This window comes from Chrysochloris asiatica, unplaced genomic scaffold (genome assembly GCF_000296735.1).
Source record: "Chrysochloris asiatica unplaced genomic scaffold, ChrAsi1.0 scaffold00038, whole genome shotgun sequence".
Taxonomy (NCBI): domain Eukaryota; kingdom Metazoa; phylum Chordata; class Mammalia; order Afrosoricida; family Chrysochloridae; genus Chrysochloris; species Chrysochloris asiatica.
Window position 1 is genome coordinate 7970500 of NW_006408556.1, and position 22836 is coordinate 7993335.

The 22836-nt window shown below is 39.3% G+C and overlaps 1 protein-coding gene across 1 annotated transcript in view; it reads right to left on the minus strand.

The window, feature by feature from the left end:
* Positions 1–22836, minus strand: part of BTBD9 (BTB (POZ) domain containing 9) — a 537095-nt gene that overhangs the window by 164579 nt on the left and 349680 nt on the right. Inside the window, exon 7 of the mRNA XM_006860426.1 lies at positions 8563–8752. Within this exon, the coding sequence (XP_006860488.1) occupies positions 8563–8752 (190 nt within the window). The remainder of the gene's footprint in view (positions 1–8562; positions 8753–22836) is intronic.

Genomic DNA, 22836 nt, shown 5'->3' on the forward strand with positions numbered 1-22836 from the left:
TTTTGTTTCGTTCTGCTGTGTATAAGGTTGCTGTGGGTCGGTACCGACTCGATGGCACCTAACAACAAGATGCACCAAAAGCATTATCTTGTATTAATGACAAAATTGGGCTCCTGGAGAAAAAGATTTACAGATAACTGGGAAATGTAAAGATTTTCACAAAGGTACTGCTTTGGCTTAGTTCAGGGATTATCCTTGAATGACTATGACCCTTCACCTGTTTTCAGAACAGCTTTATTCGTTTAATACTCAAAAGACATATTAGGGCAATTTGATGTGTTAAGTATGTCGAAATTTCAGTCAATTTGCTTACATTACTATGCTTCTGTTAGCCTCATGAGGAGAATGGCCACAATTCTGGGTGTCTCCATAAAAAGTCAAAACCAAAAAAGGAGTGGATGTTTCCCACTCATCTACCTTTCAAGGTGAATGAGTCAGATTGTTACAAACTGTTTAAATCACTGCTAATGAAATGAGCATTTAAAAACCAGACCAACCCATTGCCACCACATTGATTCCTATTTGTAGCAACACTAAAGGACACGGTACAACTGTCCCAATAGGTTTCCAGGGTTACAATTTTAGGGGGAAGGACCCCTGGTAAAACTGTGGAATAAGTGTTTGGCTGCTACCTGAAATCTTCCTTAAAGATTTACAATCTCAGAAACCCTGCTGAGCAGCTCTACTTTGTCCTATAGGTTGTTCTGAGTCAGAATTAACTCAAAGGCATTGGGATTGTTTTTAATCTTTAGGGAAAAGGCCATCATCTCTCTCTCCCATGGAGTGCCTGGTGAGTTCAAACCACTGACCTTTCATTAACAGCCAAGCTCTTAACCACTGCGCCACCAGGGCCCCTGTTTGTTTTATATGGGTCGTAGATAACAATTCCAGATAATTACTGCCCATATTTTTGGTCATAAATACCAGGTCCACTGAGGTGTCTGTGAAAATGTCTTCTTGATGGGTTAATCTTTGAAAATACAAGAACTTTTCTTCTCATGCACCCAGTTACACTTCATGATGACTAGTTGTCAAGTTTTGTAATCACTCAACAAAGAGAAAGGGTAGACATGTGAGGTAAATCACACACACAAACATACAAACACAGTTTGGGGGGCATTTAACCTTTCCTGCTTTCCCAAAGAGTATGTGAATTCTGACACCCTCCTGTATTTTTTATCACACTTTAGTTGCCATAGCAATGCTTTCTGGTCTTGAAATACCTCTAGAATGAAACTGGCTGAGGTGCATTCGCCATGCCCCTAACTCTGCTATCTGTTTCCAGATGCCGGGATTTCTGGTCCCCTAAGCGTTCACACAGTTCTGACTCTAGAGTCTACTGGGAACCGCAGATAAAATTTTTCATTCTGTGATTTTTCTGGGAGCCAGAGCGCCAAGGTCTGAGGATGATAAAAGAAGACTTTAGTGCGATGCAGATAGATAGGCGCAGAGAGAAACAATGCTTGGTAAATAAATCATGGATCAGTGAGACAAGGAAGAATTCCTTGGTTCAGGGCTGTCACAGACAACACTCAGCATGAATGACTGATATGAAGCAAATTTTGTAAAATATCTTTCCAATTTTGACTAGAATTATAGGCAATCTTAATACAAGTCAAAGGAGCCATATATTTAGATGCTTGTTGTGTTCCTTAGACTATGGAAAGGAAATGTCTAGCTCTCTCAGTTGCAAAGGGGTTTCCCTAATGTAAATAGATGTCCTGCTTGCCTGTGCCACACTCAGACAGGATGAAATGGAAGCAGCCTGAACGTGTGAGGTAAGCGTCCTCACCTGTGTTAATGTCAGTGCCTGACTCCAGAGTTTCATCTCAGTCATTTGCTAGAGATGCCAGATCTTTAATAGTTTCCTCACATATACTTAGATAAGACACATTGAACAAATATGATGTCCAATTTAGTTGACAGATAGAACACTCCCTTTAGCTGCACTAACATACTATGTTGTCATTCAGCCAACGAGTGTTTATTGAGTACTCACAGAGCAGAGTTCTGTACGAGGCACTCAGAAACGGCTGCAAGACCCAACTCTGTCTCAATACTACAATATCCCTACTTTCAACTCCAGATTATCTACTGGAGATTAGTTCTACTGGATTAGTTCTGTTGGAGATTGAGAGAGCACAGATGTGAAAAGTACTTGAATAATTACAAAACAGTATTTGAATCATAGCATGAATTCCTCTCCCACCCTTATGGATTAAACTTTGATTTAGAGCTATTATTACACAGAAAATAAATGGAATGGTTTGTGATGCCTCTTTTTTTCCCTCTCTGTCTCTCTGTCCCTATCCTTTGGGAGGGAACGGGAGGGAAGTAAATGAGCAGTTGTTTGGCAGGGTGGTAAACAACAGGAAGAAGGAAAAATAGCAGTCAAAAAGTGGCCTTGGTAATTTACAAACTGGATGGATAATCTAGAATTGGTTGTAACCACACAATAGTGAAAGGGCAGCTAAACTCTGCATGGGCTTGATAGCTCACAGAGAATGAAAAATACGTCAGGGGAGTAAAGATCACAGTGGCCCATCTAGTACATTTGTGTGTGTGTGTGTTTTTTTTTGTTTTTTTTTTTTTAAGGATAAGCTTGCAATTGCTTCTTTTTATGTATGTTTAATAACTGTAAGCTATAAACTGATTTTGTGGTTCAGACATTCTCTGCCACATTAACATTTATAAGAGGCAAAAATACGTTTTTTCTACTGCAATATCTCCACCTACTAAAATGATCGTGAATACACACCATGAGCATATTTTGGGATAGACCCATTTTGTCCTAATGTACTCATTTAACATTTTCCAGTTGAGGGAATTAAAAATATTTTTGTGTCATTTTTAACTCCTAAATCCTTTTAGCACCCAGAGAGTCAGCAGGTTTATTTAGTTGCATCATATTTGCTGTTTCATCTTTGGATAGCTTACTTACTTACAATTAGGTTTGTTAGTTAAAGTACTCCACATATCAGTAACAAAGCCATCATTTTCAAAGCTAATGTAAAAATAGTTCATTTAATTGACTATCTTATAATTACAGTTTCAACAAAATGCTGTCATTTATTATCTGGAAAGATTGGCTGATAGGCAAACTTAATGCATAGCATATTTGATTTCTCATACTAACCTGAGAATACTTTAAAGAATAGCATCAGTAGTGAGTAGAAAGATAATATGTCCAAAACTAAGATGATAGAGAGGCTATAAACTAAGATATTTGGTCAATTTTTTTTAGTTATTACGACTCTATCCTGGTCTTTTTATGTGGTCAGGCCTCAGATGATTTCTTGTTATTTAAATTTTAATGTTTTTAAAATGGCATGAGAATGATATAATTACTTCTCAATTACCCACTTTTAAGGCACATTCTAGGTACTATCTCTCTTTTGCTCTCAGAGAAAATGAGTAACTTTGGCTGTGCCTGTAAACCTAGCAACAACAAGAATAAACTGTATTTCCCAGTTATACTGCTTATTCCTAGCTCTTGGGGGAAAAGAAAGAAATGGCAAATGATGGGGAGAAAGTTCCCTATTAAAGTGCCAGGGTGGGGGCGCCTCCTGCTGTTTCTGTTCCAGGAGCTGGTAGGGTCAGTGTGGTTTGGAAGCAGAGAGAAGGTGGCTTCTAAAGGCCTCCCCATCCTCACCCTGCCACCCCTCCACTCCCCATCCTAGGCAAAGAAAACACTGTTCTAATGGTACTAATGAAGTACTGGGCTGGTGGGTGGGATGGTTTAGGGGGACTGATGATTAGACACAGAGACAACAAGAAACCTCTCAGGTCTCTCACCTATCAGAGTGACTGACTGACCTCTGTGGCCTGGCCTCGTACTGCCCGCCCCTCCCTCTCTCTCTCCCTCTGGCCTGCGTGCTACTCCTTAGCCTGCCTGGCACTCTGTCTGTGAGGTTCATCCCCCAGCTCCCCAAATGGCTTGCTCTTCCCACCCGTCAGGCCTATGCCCAACTGACACCCTTCTCAGGGAAGCCTTCCTGGCCTCTCAATCTAACATCCTCCACACCTTCCTAACTGAACTCTCCTTCTTCTCCACAGCATTACTCTGACATATTACAAGTACTGTTTGGTTACTATTTATATCCCCACTACTCCTAGAAGGCCAAGGAGTCCTGGCAGCGTAGTGGATTACGAGCTGGGCTGCTAACCACCAGGTCAGTAGTTTGAATCTACCAGTCACTCCATGGGAGAAAGATAAGGCTTTCTGCTCCCATGAAGATTTTCAGCCTCAGAAACCCTTCACATGGTTGCTACTGAGTCAGAACCAACTCAGTGGCACACAACCACCACCACTAGAATGTCAGTTCTGTAACAGCACCAGTTTTTGCTTTATTTGTTCATTACTATATCCCACAGCACCATAAAAGATGCCTGGCACTGAGTACAAGGCTCAGTAAATATTTGTTGTGAATGAAAGAAAATGGGGAGGGGGAAGAAGTGGTTGGAGATCATGTTTCGCAAGCTCTGCCTCTGCAGGACCCCGGAAGGCACTGGTGCCAGAGGAGGACAGTAAGGCTCCTGCTGACTGTGGTCAGGACCAAGCACTTACTGTTAAGAAAGGTTCTGCTTGCCTATCCAGTTACAGGGTAAACACTCAGAAAAGGAAGAAATGGCAATTGAAAGTGAAAACAAAAGAGACAAATAAAAGGTACCCTTATCCACAAAAATGATGTACTCTTTCAGGAACAAAGAATGAAGCAATTTGTGTTTGAGATCTTTGCCATTGAAGTCACTAAAGAAATCAGAATTTAAAACACCAGTGTCAAACACAGTAAGGCCATCCTCAACCAGGCACCAAGGAAAAGCTGCCGGGATTTTTCCATCTCCTGCCTCCAGGACGGGAGCAGGTTAGCTACTCAGCCCTGTACTGTTCCCTCTCTGTTCAGAAGCTCTGGGCTGCTTCAGGATACAGTGACTAGGAAAGCAAGTCAGTCATCACCAGCAATAGAAGCTGCAGGTCAAATGTCACTGACTAATCAACCTGTCACTGGTCAATTACTCATCCCCAGGAAGAGGTACCACTGATCTAGTTTCCTATCAATAAAAGTCTATATGGGCACATCAGCTGCTGCTAACCACAGCCTGCCAAGATATCCAGCATCGCCCACAGTCATTGGTGGTTAAGAAATCTCTCTCCCCTTCCTCCTAATCATGTCACAGAAGAGGCAAATGCAGTTCCTGACAACATAATGTTAGATTCACAGAGACGTGTTTCTTTGAAGGCTTAGCCAGTTATACAGAGCTTCAATTGCATGGATTTCTTACTGCAAAAACAATAGCTAGTCTTAAGGAAGTTTGGATGTGTCACACTGTGCTCAGATACACATTTCTGTCTTTAGTTGTGTTCATGCTCATCATCCCCTCTCTGATTCAGGAAAAGACAAATTATATGGGGGAACCATTTTCATTCCACTTTTCAAGACCAAATGGGCCATGCTCTTTCCTACCTGTAGCCCCAGGGACACCTTTTCCTGGAGTCAGAGTCAACATCTCAGATTCTTTGGATAGACCTAAAGACCAAAGTGGCCCTGCCACACTAAGAGCCTGTTTATCTCTCCCTGAGTTGTCACCTTGGCAATGACCTCGTGAGATCCCTGCTGGATCTAAAATTCAAGATCATCTACTGTATCTGCTATAGTTCCCCCTTTTATTATGATACACAACCTCATTTGTCATGGGAAACTTATTCTGCATTGTCAGAGATTTATATATCGGAGAAGGCTGTGGGGAGGCAGTAAGTACACAACTGTAGTACATGTAACCAATGCTCTGATAGGAATTAAATACCAACTGGTAATGAATCACTGGAAAGGGTTGTCTACATCAGTCCGGGAGATAATGAATGGTTAATGAGAGATTCCCAAAGGAGTTAAATATTGAAGGGGAAATGAGAACAGGAGAAAATGGGGTTAACGAGAGACATAAGCAATGAAAACAGCATATTCCAAAATTTGAAGACATGGAAGCGAGAGGGTATGGCATATGTGCACAGCTGTAAGGAGCTGGCTATGTTGGGATGAAGCATATATATGGGTAGGCGGCCTGGGGAAAATGCAGAGAGCAGAGATGCAGGAGACAAGACTGCATAGACTTGTCAGGTCGTTCCTATGTGCCCCAGTCTGAACTCTCTCCCGAAGGCCAACAGCAGTCATAGCAAGGGCACTAACAGTGTAGGTGAGGTTGCACGTGGAGAACGAAGGGCCAGAGTAATGTCTACAAGGACAGTTGGAAAAGAGTAAACCACAAAGGTGCAACTATGATAATGACACTGGGGATGGATCTGTGAGTCATTTAGCAGGTGTGACGCTGTGGGTTAATGTGCTGAACTGCAAAGTGGGTGTGAACCACAGGGTCGGTGGTTCAAGCACATCAGCTCAGCTGCTCCTCAGAAACCCTATGCAGGGTCACTATTGGTTGGAACCAACTTTATGGCACTTAACAACAATAACAACCAAAAACTCCCAAAATTTATGGTTGGCTGGTTGAGGAGGGAAGTTTAAGAAAAGGAAGGAATTCTGAGAAATTCCCATATTTTTGGCTCATGCTGAATTAGATAGGAAATCATGAAGTGAGGTAACCTGGGCAAGGGAAGAGGACTAGAATAGAATTCCATTTCAGACATCTTGCTTTGAGATGCCCATGGACCAGTGCTGGGTAATAATGGGGAGGGGTTGTGGAGTGACAAGTAAGCAGGGGGAATACAGGGAGTATTAAGAGAGAGTAGGCAGAGCTACTGAGCTGCCAGTTTGCTTCCATCTTCATTGGCAAGAAGACTAGTTTTCAAATTAGAAATGGCAGAACAAACATAATAAAGAGAAAATTGAAGCCCCAAATAGGTGAGAAAGCAAGAGTATCTCGTCAATTTAAATGATTTCAAGTCTCCTGGCTCAGATGAGTTACACCCCAAGCCTGCTGAAAGAAATTGGAGATGTAATCTCGGAGACACGATTGGTAATCTTCAAGAAACTGTGGAAACTATAATGCGTGTGGACAAGAGAAGGACAACTGTTTTCCAGGTTTCTAAAGCAAAGAGGGATACATTTAATAAGAGACATACAGATAAATTGGACATACCTGAGAATTCTAGAATGGTTTATTAAAGAGATGGCTTATGAGTACTTTAGTTAAGGCTTGTAACTGAATAAAAGGAAGGGAGATTGTCGTTTGCTATTTGACAGAAGTTTATGTGCATGGGTAGGTTACTCAGAGTGATGTGGCTTGTCTCAACCCTTTCCTAAACACAAAGAGGTCTGCAGTATGAATTCCTGGTTCTCGGTCTGATCTGTAATCTGTGGGCTGAGGTACTCAGCCTGTGAGGTGCCCCTTTGTAAAATGGGGATGACAATTAAAACAAAGAAATTCGCAGTTGGAACTCCATAAGAAATTTAGCATCAACTCTTCAGGGTGCCCCAGGAAACCAGGAAGCAGCATTAATCTCTGTGGTTATTAAGCCTAAACAGCAACAAACCTTTCTATTAGAATTCTACCACCTTGGGGGGTTTTTGATGGTTTTTTCCTGTTATACAATGTTGTTTTTAAGCTCTGACAAAGTCAGTTCCAAATCAGAGTGATTTTATATAGGGTTTCATGGGCTGTATATTTTTCTGGAAGCAGAAAGCCTCAGTTCTCTCTCTGTGGAGTGGATGGTGGGCTCAAATCACTTGTTGTTTGCAGTCCAGTGCTTATCATACAGAGCTCCTGTACTCCCTTCTTTATACATACTGATTGTTGAAAAAACAACAGGAAGTATGAGCATGATGAAATACTGGGTTTAAAGTGCCCTCCTTGAAACAACCCAGACCAAATCAAGGAAAAACTTAGCCACACTTACTGTTCCCACAAAGATTGGGAACCCTATACGGGGTCACCATGAGTTGGAATTGACTTGAGGGCACTTAACAACAAGTTGACTAAATAACTAAGTTAAACCTCATTGAAATTCCATTTTGCAGGTCAAAATAGGAAGAATATTATAGTTCATTATAATAAATCCCTAATGTAGAAAAATATATGAGGAATTATTGTAATAACTGAGTATGATCAGAATATGAAGATTTTTTAAAAATAAATGCTTACATTTGTCAATGGTATGAACATAAAAAAAAAAACCTTAGCCACAAAGATCACTAAGACCCTTTAGGACCATGTCTCATATTTGTTAGATCTGTTTGGTTCATACATAAAGTCATCTGTTAATGTTTAAAAATTATTTCTTACTCTTATAACTTCAGTTATATAACGTCTCTTGACCTTTTCCTATAAGCCTAACTAGTCCAAACTGAGCTTTGAGGAGGTAAGAGGGAAGTCGCATCTAGGAAGAGGCTGTTCATCCAGTCCCTCCACACAAGTCCATTTGAACATTCACCAGAAGATCCAAGGAAGCACCCTCTAATTCTCTGCCTCTCTCTTTTTGTCTCTAATGGAATTTGGAGCAAAGAATGGTTTCTTCACTGAAGTTACTGGGATCATTAGTTAGCCAAAATTTACACATGCATCTTCCATTCTGAATCATGAATAAATAATAAATAAAAAACATCTTTGTACCGTATTGACCCAATCATGTACGGCTGTGCCAGCTGAACCATGATTGCACCACTCCCCAGCTGATGACACGTGTAGCCTGAATCCCAGTCATAATTTTTGGTATCTCCATTCAGCAGGGCATTTCTGCTCCGACTGACACCTTCAATCACACTGGCACAATCAGCAATTGTTGCAACATTCTCCATGGGCACTGTGAATTCAAACACAAGATTTGACATTAAGAGGAGAAGCCAAATGTATCCTGATAGTGTGCTCAAAACAAGAATAATTACAGTTTAATGTCAATGATAAAGGGGAAATGAAAACATCTTGAGATATAAACACATATTTGATGCCAAACACTTTTTAAAAAATCTTTCTCAACTTAAGGTTGGAGCAAATCAAATCACATATAACAATTAACCCTGAAGTGTTTTATTATAAATAAATAAGATACCCCAAAAATGTAAACTGGTGAATTACACTGTGGGCTATAACTACAATGAGAAACTACACAAAAATTGAGAAGAATGAACTACAACTGTATTAAAACGGACGAATCTTGAAGCACAGAAGAACACAAACAGTACAAGTTTATTTATACAAAGTTTTTTAAAAAGGCAAAACTAAAAATGTACTTTGTTTTGAGATACACACATATATGTAAAACTAGAAAAGGAAATCTAGGCAATTGTTACACAAAATAGAGGATAATTATGTTTGGGGGAGTAAAGAGGAAATCTGAAAGAGGCCCTGGGGGGCTTCAAAAGCACTGGTCTAGTTCTGCTTCTTAAGCTAGTGATGGGTACAAAGACATTTATTTCACTAATAGTCTTTAAACCATATATTCATTATATTTACTCTTCTGAAAATTTGTTTAAAGAAACATAATGTATATAAATTGAGTCGTTTCAAATTCATAAAACAAGGAAGTGACTTAGTACTTGATACCAATCCCTTTTTGGAATATACAGTTGTCCTCAGCCATGATTCACTGTCTATTTTTGTTTACTATATATGCATTCCAACACATATGCCTTTCCCTTTGTTCAAAAACTGCTAGATTTTTAAATACCAGCTCTGTTTTGATTCTGTATATCTTTACACTGTAATTTCATATCAACCTGATCAGTTATAAAAGTCAAGAACTCCCAGAAAATGATGACTATTCAAAAATGATGGAGATTCTCTAAACACTGAGAACAGTCCCCCAGGACTGTTTTTTCTGTTTATTTATTAGCACTGGGGTTTTCTTCTGACATTAAGTTATTTAACCAAATCTAAAATTAACCCTAGCTATTTACATTCAAAATTTGTAACCTATTTTACATAATTTAAAAATGGATTGATAAAAAACAATTTCTCACTAGATACATAAACCTGCGATATTTTTCAGTATAACATTATCCTCTCTAAATAGAAATGGAAAGGGTGAACAGTACTACCATTCCTACTTCTAACCTTATAATGAAAGTCAGTAAAAACAGAAGACCTGATGTCGAATAAATAATCCTACATGAATCTTCTAAACAATGTATTTATTTTCAAAAGCTGGGCATGCCTGGACGCGAGCTCTCAGCATCTCACATATTACATTAACGTATCTTCATAGATAAAGAAGGACAGAGGGAGGGAGTTGGGGGGAAAGCAGGAAAGGAGGGAAGAAGAGAAGAAAGGAAAGAAAGATGAACTTTTGGTCATGAATCCCTTGATTCCAAATAAGCATGAGAGTGACGCAGCCAGCTAGTCTGAAGAGCAGGGATATGTGAGTGAACTCCCAAACTAACAGCTAGTACACGTTTTACCTAGGTTGAATGGCTAGTTGACCAAAACTTAACCTTAGGAAGATAAAGATGTTTGATATTGTGAACAAGTGCAAATTCCTACAATTTGACGAATTAGACTTTTGCTTAGGAATGCAGGGACTCAAAATTCCAACTGGAATGGAAGGATTCTTCATATCAAGGAACAACCTTGTTTCCTCAGTGTACTGGTTGACAGGGATGAGAAATTTAGACACTGGATATCAAAAAATAGGGGGCTATAAGGGCACAAAGTCGTTGGCTTAAAAGCTTTCATGAGTGTGCTTAGTTTCAGAATGAGGGGGGTAAGGTAGAATCCCCACTGAATCGTTTCTCTCTTTTCCAGGTGGATCTTGTGAAAGGGGGTGAGAGATAGCAGTGATAGGATTTTATGACTTAATTATGAGCAACTGCTAGCAGGACTAATTGCAATTGTTACACCTGTAATTGTAGAAAATGTGTAACTAAAAGGGGGGAGAAGTTAACCTTCCATTTCAGGAACAGGAATTCCAGGACCATCAAGAAGGAAGAGCATGAGAGCCTATCTAGAGAAGTGGCGACAGCAGAGACTGCGGCAGAGGCGGTGGCATGGAGAGACAGAGCAGCTGTGGCTCAAGGTAAATGGACTGAGTAAGGCTGTGTGTCTGTCGGTAGGAGGCTGGCTGGCAGCATGTACCCTTTGGGCATTTAAATGTGTGTGTGTGTGTGTATATATATATATATATATATATATAAACAGGGAATAACCAGGGAGGAAGAAGGATTAAACATTGTTGCAGGGAAGGAATTGTAATCACTGAGATGAAACAGTGTATTATTTACTGAATGTAAAGGTCTGGAAAGCTTCACACAAATCACAATAAAACGTTAAAAAACCCCACAAAAAAATAGCAATCCAAAACAATGATAAAACAGTCTATAAGGATAATTTCCTACCAGAGAAGAGGCCCAGAGAAAAGCATTTTGCAACTTTGGAAAGAGGCAAACATGAAGGCCGTATTTACAGAGTAAGTCATACTACTTCATTGTCCTGGAAAAAAGGGAAGTAGTTGAGGATTTTAAAGGGAAACTGTAAGTAAGGAACTGGCACACGATACATGGTAAACTGTGCTGAAACATTAAAAAGTAACTATAGATATTACAGGCAGGCTGTGCTGAAGTAAAAGGCAGCCCTTGATGCTCTCAGCGGCTTAACATTGTTGCTACGTGCCATCAAGTTGGTTCCAACTCACATGTACAACACGATGAAACACTGCCTGGTCCTGCGACCTCCTCACAATTGTTGTTACGTTTGAGTCCACTGTTGCTGTCACTGTGCCAATCCATCTCATGGGGTGTCTTCCTATTTTTCATTAACCTTCCACTTTACCAAGCGTGATGTCCTTCTCCAGAGAGTGGACCCTCCTGATAACATGCCCAAAGTATGAGAGAGAAAGTTTCACCATTCTGGATTCAAATGCACCTTCTTCCACATTTGTTTCTTCTTCTGGTAATCCATGATACTTTAAATATTCTTGTCCAATAACATGATTCAATTCTTCTGTGGTCTTCCTAGGGGTCCTGGTGTGGCACTGTGGGTAAATGCATTGGACTGCAAAGTCACTTTGAACTAACTGCAAGGTCTGCGGTTGAAGCTCAACAGATGCTCCTCAGAAACCTTATACGGGGTTGCTATGGGTTGAAACCGACTCCACAACACTCAACAACCATGGTTTTCCTATTTCACTGTTCCAGTTTCACATGCATGTAAGGTGAATGAAAATATCATGGCTTGGGTTAGGTGCACCTTAGTCTTAAAACTGATCTCTTTGCTCTTGAACACTTTAAAGAAGTTTTTGCAGGACATTTGCTTAAAGCAATATGCTATTTGATTTCTTGACTGCTGCTTCCACGATTGTTGATTGTGGATCCAAGCAAAATGAAGTCTTTGACAACATCAATCTTTTTCCATTTATGATGATGCTTATTTATTGGTCCAGTGGTGAGGATTTTTGTTTTCTTTACATTGAGGTGCAATCTGTACTGAGGGCCATGGTGTTCAGTCTTCATCTATAAGTACTTTAAGTCCTCTTGCTTCCAGCAAGCAAGGTTGTATCATCTCCATATTGCAGCTTGTTAGTCTTCCTCCAATTCTGATGCCACATTATTCTTCATACAATCCAGTTTCTGGAACTCTTTGCTCAGCATACAGATTGAATAAGGATGGTGAAAGGATACAACGCTGGTACACACCTTTCCTGATTTAAAACGTTCAGTATCCCCTTTTTCTGTTCTAACAACTGCTTGTTAGTCTATGTACAGGTTTCTCATGAGCACAAGGAAGTATTCTTGGATACCTATTCTTCTCAATGCTATCCCTAGTTTGTCACAATCCACACAGTAGAAAGCCTTTGTACAGTCAATAAAGCACAAGTAAACATCTTTCCGGTATTCTCTGCTTTCAGCCTAGATCCATCTGACATCAGCAATGAATTCCCTAGTTCCACGTCCTTTTCTGAAGGTTACTTGAATTTTTAGCAGTTACCTGTCGATATACTGTTGCAACCATTTTTAAATGATCTTAAGCAAAACTTTATTTGCATGCGATATTAATGATATTGCTTGATGGTTTCTGCATTCCACTGGGTCACTTCTGTTTAGAATGGGCACAAATATGTATCTTTTCCAATCAGTTGTTCAGGAAACTGTCTTCCAAATTTCCTGGCATAGATGAGTCACCGCTTCCAGTGCTCTATCAGTTTGTTGAAAGACAGAAATTTGTATTCTGTCAGTTCCTGGAGCCTTGTTTTCTTCAATGCCTTCAGTACCATTGGTTCTTGATCATATGCAAAGGACTCGAATAGACATTTCTCCAAAGAACATATTCAAATGGCCAATAAGCACAAGACAAGATACTCAATAACATTCCACACCCTGCCCCCCTACAAAAAAAATTTCCATGGAGTCAATTCCGACTCCTGGTGACCCGGTAGGACAGAGTAGAACTGCCCCATAAGGTGTCCACAGTTATAAATCGCTAAGGAAGCAGACTGCCACATCTTTCTCCCGCAGAATAGCTGGTGGGTTTGAACCAGCAAGTTTTCAGTTAACAGCCCAGAGCTGAACTACGTGCCATCATGGCTCCTTTCAACATCATTAGTCACTAGGGAAGATGGAAGACACAAAGAGCCACCACTTCACACACACTCACTCACCACAGTGTATTTGTAAACCCAGTATCAACACTTCCAGTGTTTCCCCAGCCATTCACAGATATGCAGAGTGGCAAAACGTTTGAGTTGTCCAATACACCCATTCCCAGCTGAGGTCGAATAAGGTAATGCTTTCTCTTCTTGTTTCAGCTCTGACACTGTAAACAAGTATCTTTTTCATGAACACTTTAATACCACAGTTTTCACATTTTTTTATTTCTGTTGGTGGTCTTGCTGTTAAAAACGACCCCCAAGTGTAGCGCTGAAGTGCCATATAGTGTTCGTAAGTGCAAGAAGACTGCAATGTGTCCTACCAAGAAAAAACATTTATGGCTCAATAAGCTCCAGTCAGGTATGCCTTCTAGAGCTGTGTGCTGTGAGTCCAATGCTAATGAATGAACTAAAGAGAGAGATGCTAAATAAAGTATTTTAAAAAACAAAAACCACAGATAAAAAGCACAAGTTATTTCTCAGTGGATGAAAATGTTGTGACCAGAGGCTCACAGGAACCTAACCATGTATTTCCCCTAAAGCAATGGCTCAGTATTTGCTTATTCAATGTTCAGGCATTATATGTTGTTAATGTTAAGTGCTGTCAAGTCACTTCTAACTCATACCATCTCTGTAAAGTGTTTCTGAAAAGCAATTGGTGGGTTTGAACTGCCCACCGTGTGGTTCAAACCGACCTTGCAGTCCAGTATATATCCTATAGCAAGCACACCACACCCAGGGTGACTAAAACTGCTGTGAATAATGCAAATTGACTATTCAGATAATAGACTATTATTCAGTCATAAAAATAAATAAAGACAGGCCTACAAGATGAACAATACCACCAGGGAGGTACCACTCCTTAGAATAATCAGTCACATGAAATAAAAAAGGCAACATTTGCCATTGGCGAAAGATCAGAAGACAGGGATGAACAGGAAAGAAGAAAGAATGGGAATGCTAAACAGAAGGAGGGAGTAGAATAAGCGATGTTTCACTGTGGGAATTGCAATCAATGAAATGCCACAAATGCATATGAATTGTTTAATATAAAACTGATCGCCCTATAAACCTTCATCCAACTCACAGTAAAAAATTAAATTTAAATTTAAAAAAGAAAGTAAAACTACTACAATGTACTATTAAAAAAAAGAAGAAGATATACAACATGGATGAATCTTGAAAACATTATGCTAAATGAAATAAACTAGCCACACAAGGACAAATACTTTATGATCCCACTTATTTGACATATCTAGAATAAACAAATGCACAGAGAGTCAGAAAATAGACTAAAAGTTACCAGGGGCTAAGGGGTAGGATGGAAAGGGAGGAATGGGTAGTTATGACTCAATGGATATAGAGTTTTGGTTGGAATTACACACATGGCTATGAATTATCTTCATCTTTCCTAGACATTGCCAGTTATGTATGCACCAATGTGGTTGTAAACAGTTACACCCTCTTCCCATTGCACTACATCCTTATCGATTCTTGCTAATACCAGAGTGTAAAATGATATCTCAATGTGATTTTAGTTTTTAATTTTCTAGGTAGGTGAAATTGAGCAATTTTTTTCTCTTTATCTTTTGAACACTCTCAATCTGCAAACAGCCTTATAGTTTGCCCATTTTCCTATTGTTTTGCTAACTGCTTTGCATAAGTTCTTTAAATATTCTGGTTCCTTACATTAAGATATGGTACTTTATCTTTACCTTTATGATTTATGCTTTTCTTATCTTGTTTATGAATTCTTTTCTACCTCAAATTCATAAAGATATTTCTCCACATTTTCTTCTAAAAGCTCTCAGATTACCCCACCATGTCATGCTTGATTCTTTAAACGATGTAGAATTTATTTTTGGTATGCTATGAGATAGGAACCTGCTATCATTTTTTATTCATACAGATGGTCAGTTTCTCCAGCACCTCTGAGTAAACAGTCCATTCTTCCCACCACTCATTTATCTTATTTTAGTCATAAAGTTTTCATATGCACTGGCATCTCATTTTAAGATCTGTATTTTGTTTCACTGATTGATCTGCCTAACCTTGTGCCTTTGCCTTGCTATCTTAAATCATCTACAAAACTTTGTTAAGGCTAACTAACACCTCCCTTTTTTATTTTTTAAACTCTCTTAGATATTTTTGGCTATTTCCAGAAATTTTTCATTTTGTTTATTGGCATGAGATTTTTCAAAGTTATGTCCTTTCTCATTCCAAATAGTGTTTGCTTATACCTTCCCCCTTTCTACTTTATGGCTTTGTATACTTTACTAGTGCTTTCAAAGCACTATATATATATTTGAAACTTTTTATAGAGCAGATCATTACTTTTTCATTCAACAAACCACACACTTTGTTTCATGTCACAGGCTGCAACGCCCTCCAGGTAACAAGTTATCCCGCTTCCTCCCTGTCGTTCTTATTTCCATTTCATCTTCTCTTCCAAACCTTCTAACTCTGTCCTTAGATAAATGTTGTCCTTTTGATCCTGAATGGTGACCATACCTTACTAATGTTGTTGTCCCCGCTACATACCGATCTACCACTTGGCTGAAAAGTGGGCCAAAGGGCTCACCCTGAAGAGTGACTGACAGCCAACTGTGTCTCAGATTCCTCCAGTCTTTTTCTGACCAGTAAGCCTGGTCTTTTTAACAATCTTGAGTTTTGTTCCACATGTTCCCATTCTGAGACCTTCTAATGCGATTCCTTTCAGAGCACTGGGTGGGTAGTGGAAACTAGGCACCATCTAGTTCTGGTCTCAGAGTCAATGGAGACTGATGCTAATGTGTTCCATTGTCCACTGGACTAACTGATTCCAAACATCTTCAGTTTTCCTCTCTTTTCTTTCCTCCAATCATGGGAAGACCAACAGTTGTATCTTAGATGGTCACTCAAAAGCTTTGAAGGTCCCAGTCACTATTCTCCAAAATAGGTTTAGACATTGTCTTTGGAGACTACATTATGCCAATTGACCATAGTATCCCCTGACACTGTGGTCCTGAGTCCCTAGGCCCCAGCATTTTGCCCCCAGTATCCTCCACCACTTGGGAGAAAGATGAAGTTTTTGGCTCCTGCAAAGATTTACAGCCTCAGATACCCTTTATAGGGTTGCTATGTGTCAGCATTAACTCCACGGCTCCTAACAACAAAGTTCTACCACATTCATAGGTGTCAAAGCACTATTATTCCCCCCAGAAATATATAATCATTTAATCAACCTAAGGGCACATTCTGCAAGCCTGCCTCCTGGCGGCCAGCACACGACCTTTCTCTTTTCATGAGTCTAGAATCCATGTCATCATCTCTGCCTCCATCTCCGGTGTTGCTGCATTTCGGGTAGCATCCCATATTACACTCATGCTCTTCTTCTCCCTTGATGGTCCTAGAATCCTCTGTTGCTGGAATGTAAAATTAACTATTCTGCCCTTTATGTTACAAAACTTCTACTTTTATAGTTATGACCATTGCAATTACTCATGATAACAATTATTCACTATTGAATCATAAGAATCTTATCCCCCATCTCCTTTCACCAGATCCATCTAGAAAGGATGAAAACTACTCAGTGGGGTTCTACCTTCCACCCACACACTTTGAAACTAAATTCCCTCTTGAAAACTTGTAAGCCAGTCACTTCATGCCTTTATTTCCCTCCCCCTGCCACACCTCCATTAAGGTAGCCAATGTCTAAGTTGCCCATCCCTAACAACCCTATGTACAGAGGGGATAGGATTGATTCTTAATGTGAAGACTCTCACAGTTGGAATTTTGAGCTACTATGTCCATAAGTATATGTTAAGTTAATCAAATTGTAGCAATTAATACTTTTTTTAAAAAAAAAATCAAATTCTTATCTTTCTCTAGTCGAGTTCTGATATCAAGCCATTGGAGCTAGGTCAAATGGGTACTATCTACAAGTTTGGGCATTCTTGTGCATCTCCCCTCACTTCATATCAGCTGGACATTTCACTCTCAGATCTAGCCCTCCATGTCTAGGTCCTTGTCCATAGGTTTAGGAGTCTCCAGATCTCACCACATTTCACACCAACCAGCCCTTCCTCTTCTTTCTTTCATCTCCAGGTTGATGGGAGTCTATGAAATGTGGTTGAACTCAGCCCCTCTCTTCATTGCTGCCTTTCTCCCACTTACACTCACCAGTAGACCAACGTGATCATCAGCAAGCTTGCATGACTGCTCATGTTTTGCCTTTGAGTTTCAGTCTTGGAGGGGGTTGTCTTGAAGGGATTTAATTGCTTGCCTTGATCTCTCTGGGCAAACAACTTGCTTGTTCTTGCAGTAGTCAATCAGACTGATATTTTTGTTTTTATTTTTCCTGCTGGCCTTTCTTTCAAGAAGTATCTTCTGTTCCTCTAGACACTCCACTCTGGTCTGCATGTCCTTTCAAAGTGGGAATGTCCCACCTCAGAAGGTTCTGGATAGGGCTCAGGATTCTACCTAAGGCCCTATACACCTCAAAGGCTCTGCAAGAAGACTATTTCAAAGGGCAAGTTGTAGAACCCCTTTGAGGTATTCTAATCAGTTATAAGCTGAAGACAGACTTTCAAGCAATTCTATTATAAAACAAAACAAAACAAAAACATTTTTCTTGTGATTTGAGTGAAAATTTACAGAGCAAATTGGTTTTCCATTCAATAGTTTACACACAGTTTGATTTGTGGCATTGATGACAGTCACCACAATGCTCCAGCACTCCTTCCACTTCCTCCCTGTGTTTGCCATTTACAGCCGTCCTTTTCTCATATCCATCCCTGTCTTCTGAGCTTTCTCCCTTGGCAAATGCTGCCCTTTGACTTACAGGACTCACTGTTCTAAAGAGTGGTATCCCTGGTATTGCTCACCTTGGAGGCCTGTCTATTGTTTGGGTGAAAGGTAAGCCCTTGGGGGTGAGTTCAGTTTCAGGGTGACTGAAGGCCATGGTCATGGAGGTCCCACCATTCTTTTTCAAATGAGAAAGTTTGTTTTTAATTGTTGCTATTGTTTTATGATTCTGAGCTTTATTTCACATTTTTCTCCCACTCCATCCAGAACCTTCTCTTAATGTGATCCTTTTCAAGTAACCTCCATCAAAGACATGCTAAAGCAAATGGAGGAAATGAGGAGGTAAAAGAGCTGAACAGAAAATTTCAAAAGGTAGCTTGAGAAGACAAAGTATTATAATACAATGAAATGTGCAAAACCTGGAGTTAGAAACCCCAAAGGGAAGAACATGCTCAGCATTTCTCAAGCTGAGGGAACCAAAGGGCAAAATCAAGTCTTGACTTGCGGTATTGAAAATTCTATGGAAAATACTGAGTGACACAGAAAGCATAAAAAGAAGATGGTAAGAAAACACAAAGTCACTTCACTAAAAAAAAAAAAAAAAAAAGACAGATGCTCAATCATTTCAACAGGCAGCAAAGAGCAAGAGCCAACAATCCTGAAGGAAGAAGTCCAAGGTTCATTGAAGGCATTGGCAAAGAACAAGGCACCAGGAATAAATGGAATACAAATTGAAATATTTAACAAACTGATGCCACACTGGAGGCACTTACTCACCTATGCCAAGAAATCTGGCAGACTTGTGACCATTCTAAAAAGAGGTAACCTAAAAGAATGTGGAAATGATTGGACAATATCATTGAAATCCCATGTGAGAAAGTTTTACTAAAGATAATATAAAAACAGCTGCAACCATATATTGATAGGGAACTTCCAGAGGTTCAAGCCAGATTCAGAAGAGGACATGGAATAAGGGATATCATTGCTGACATCAGATGGATCTTGGCTGAAAGCAGAGAATACCAGAAAGATGTTTCCCTGTGTTTTATTGATTATGAAAAGGCCATTGATTGTGTGGATCATGACAAGCTATAGACAACATTATGAAGAATGAGTATTCCGGAACACTTAACTGTGCTCATGAGGAAACTGTACATAGAACAAGAGGCAGTTGTTCAAACAGAACAAGGGAACACAGAATGGTTTAAAATTAGGAAAGGTGTGCACCAGAGTTGTATTCTTCACCATATTTATTCAGTCTGTATGCTGAGTAAATAATGCTAGAAGCTGAGTTATACAAGAAAAACGTGTCATCAGGTTTGGAAGAAGACTCAGTAACAACCTGTGATATGCAGATGATTCAACCTTGCTTGCGGAGAGTGAAGAAGACTTAAAATATTAATGAAAATCAAAGACCACAACCCTTCAATATGGGTTGCACCTCAATGTAAAGAAAACAAAAAATCTTCACTACTGGACCAATAAACAACATCCACATAAATGGAGAAAAGATTGAAGTTGTCAAAGACTTCATTTTGCTCAAATCAACCATCAACACTTATGGAAGTAGCAGTCAAGAAATCAAATGACATATTTCATTGTGTAAATCTGCTCCTCCATTCCAATAACCACTAATAAATTTTTGTCTCTATACATTTGCCTATTCTAGTGTTTTTATTTTGCTATCATTTTTGGAAATTAACTAGGTCACTGTGGGTTAAGGCACTGGACTGCAAAGTCATTTTGAAACGCAAGGTTGGCAGTTCAAACTCACCAGCCACTCCTTGGAAACTATACAGGGTAACTAAGTTGTTTTTCTTTAGCACTTTGAAGATAGACATTCTGGGTCTCTAATATTGTTAAATATTGCTATCCCTCAACTGTTATATTTCTTTTTTCTCTCCAGTTAATTAAATTTTTTTTCTTTTTAGTTTTGGTGTGTCAATTTTATGAAGATATACCTATTGGTGCTGAGGGTTAATATGCTGGACTGCAAAGTCATTTGAACCAAAAGGTTGGCAGTTCAAGCTCACCAACAGCTCCTCAGAAACCCTATAAAGGGTCACTATGGGTAGGAACTGACTCAACAGCACTTAACAATAAGATGTAGATTAAATTTATTTTGCTCATGAGTTGAGATTCCTGTACATAAGGATTCATGGTTTTCATTAATTCTAGAAAATTTTGGTCATTATTTCTTTGAATGTTGACTCTCCCAACCAATGAATTTTTTCATGTTACTATTTTAAAAAATGTATATAGTTTTGAAAAGAACTAAAGCTATATCAACAAAGGTCAATTTCACAAAGTTGGGAAAGAAAAGCAAGTCAGAGAATACAAGCATAATACCATATATGTTTATTAGTGACATGTGTATGCTGTTTTGTGCTTAGTGTGGTGAAATGATGATGGAAAACCACAGCACACCAAGAACTTCAAGCTCTGGATGATCTTCTAGTCTTTAAGCAAAAGTTCACTTTATTGGTGCTCTCTCAAATTTTATATACTATTTTATTTAGGTTCTTTTGCACATGTAGAATATTGATAATTTGAAAGTTTCAACAAACTTGGTATTTTTCAATCATTTTATATGCATCTGAAAGCTGGACAATGAGTAAGAAAGACTGGAGAAGAACGGATGCATTTGTGTTGGTGAAGAATACTGAATATATTATGTTGTGAAGTGCCATTGACTTAGTTTCGACCCATAGCAACCCTGTATAGGGTTTCCAAGGAGCAGCTGGTGAGCTTGAACCACCAACCTTGCAGTTCAAATGGTTTTGCAGTCTGGCACATTAACCCACAGCACCACACCAGAACTCCGAATATACTATGGACAGCCAGAATTAACTTCTGTGCTGAAGGAAGTATAGCTGTACTGCTCCTTAGAAGCAAGGAAGGTGAGACTTTATCTCAAATACTTTGCACATGGTATGAGGAAGGTCCAGCCCCTGGTAAAGGACATCATACTTGGTAAAGTGGAGGGTCCAAGAAAAAAAGTAAAACCCTCAGAGTTGGACTGACACAGTAACTACAACAATCAGCCCAAACGTAACACGGATTATGCTAACGGTGCAGGACCGAGCAGTGCTTTATTCTGTTGTACTTAGGATCACTATGACTCATAACTGACTTGATGGCAACTAACAGTAACACAAATTTTAATGTTGTTTTTATAAAACCCAGATCGTTCGCAATCCCCTGAAAAGACAAACCCTTTGTGATTTTTTGGACTACTCATTATCTTCTGTAGCATCCACTAGTTTTACCAGTTGTTTCACTAACTCTTAAGTTTATAAATCCTCGTAAGTCACTGCTCACAATTTCATCCCTAGATATGATTTTAATTAATGAAGGACCAATTTGTGTAACATGTTCAGAAACCACTACAAAGTCATGATTGATATCGTTTCAAGATCCTCGAGAAACAAGGATGGAATAAGTGCTCAGAATTCCTTTTCTACAGACATGTTTATAAACAGACTAATTAAAGAAGTTTTTTTTTTTTCCCAATCACTAAACAGATTCTCCAAGCAATATTTCCTTAGTAACACCGGCCTCTGACACTCTAGACTCTTGAAGTAGTCTAATATAACACGTTACATTACAATTTTGGCCTTAATAACAATATCTATTATCTATGTGCTGGAGAATAACATATATACCATTTATTTCTACTTCAATTTCATTATAACTATTTGTTGTTGTTGTTGTTTCAAGGGTTTTATTGTGGGTTGAGTGAAAGTTTATAGGGCACATAATCAGTTTCACATTCAACAATTCATATAACTTGTTTCATTACAATGATTATAATCCCCTCTATATACCATCAGTTAAAAGTATTTCTCTCTGTCCACTTTGGCTTTTAAAAAAAAAAAAAAAACACAAACAAAAAAACCCACTCAGGCATATGTAATAATTTACATCTCCGAAGGGCACATTCTGCAAGTCTGCTCCTGGCCACCAGTTCTTAGTCCATCTCTTCTTAGCTGATGAATCTAGAGTCCTCAGCAGCTCTACCTCTACCTCCATCTCTGGTGCTGCTGCTTCTCTGGATAAGGTCCCACATTCTATTTGTGCGTTCCTCTCTTGATGGTTCTAGGGTCCTCTGTTTCTGGACTGTAAGATTAACCACTCCCCTGTTTTGTTTTGTTTTTACAAAACATCTACCTTTACAATTGTGACAGTCGCGATTAGTCACGATAAGTTATTCACTATTGAATCTTACAAATCTTATCCCCATCTCTTTTCACCAGACCCATCTAGACAGGATGATAGCTATTCAGTGGGAACTCTTTCTTACCCCCATATTCTTGAAATCTTGTAAGCCAGGCACTTCGTGCCTTTATTGCCCCTTCATTTTAGATAGCCAATGTCTAAGTTGCCCATCCCTGTCTACCCTGTGCACAGAGCAGATAGCATTGATAGTTGATTTGAAGACTCATTCCCTCTCTGTTGGTAGAGTAACTACCCCTCTGAGTATAGGTTACGTTCATCATGAAGATGTGTCTTCTGTCACTGTAGCT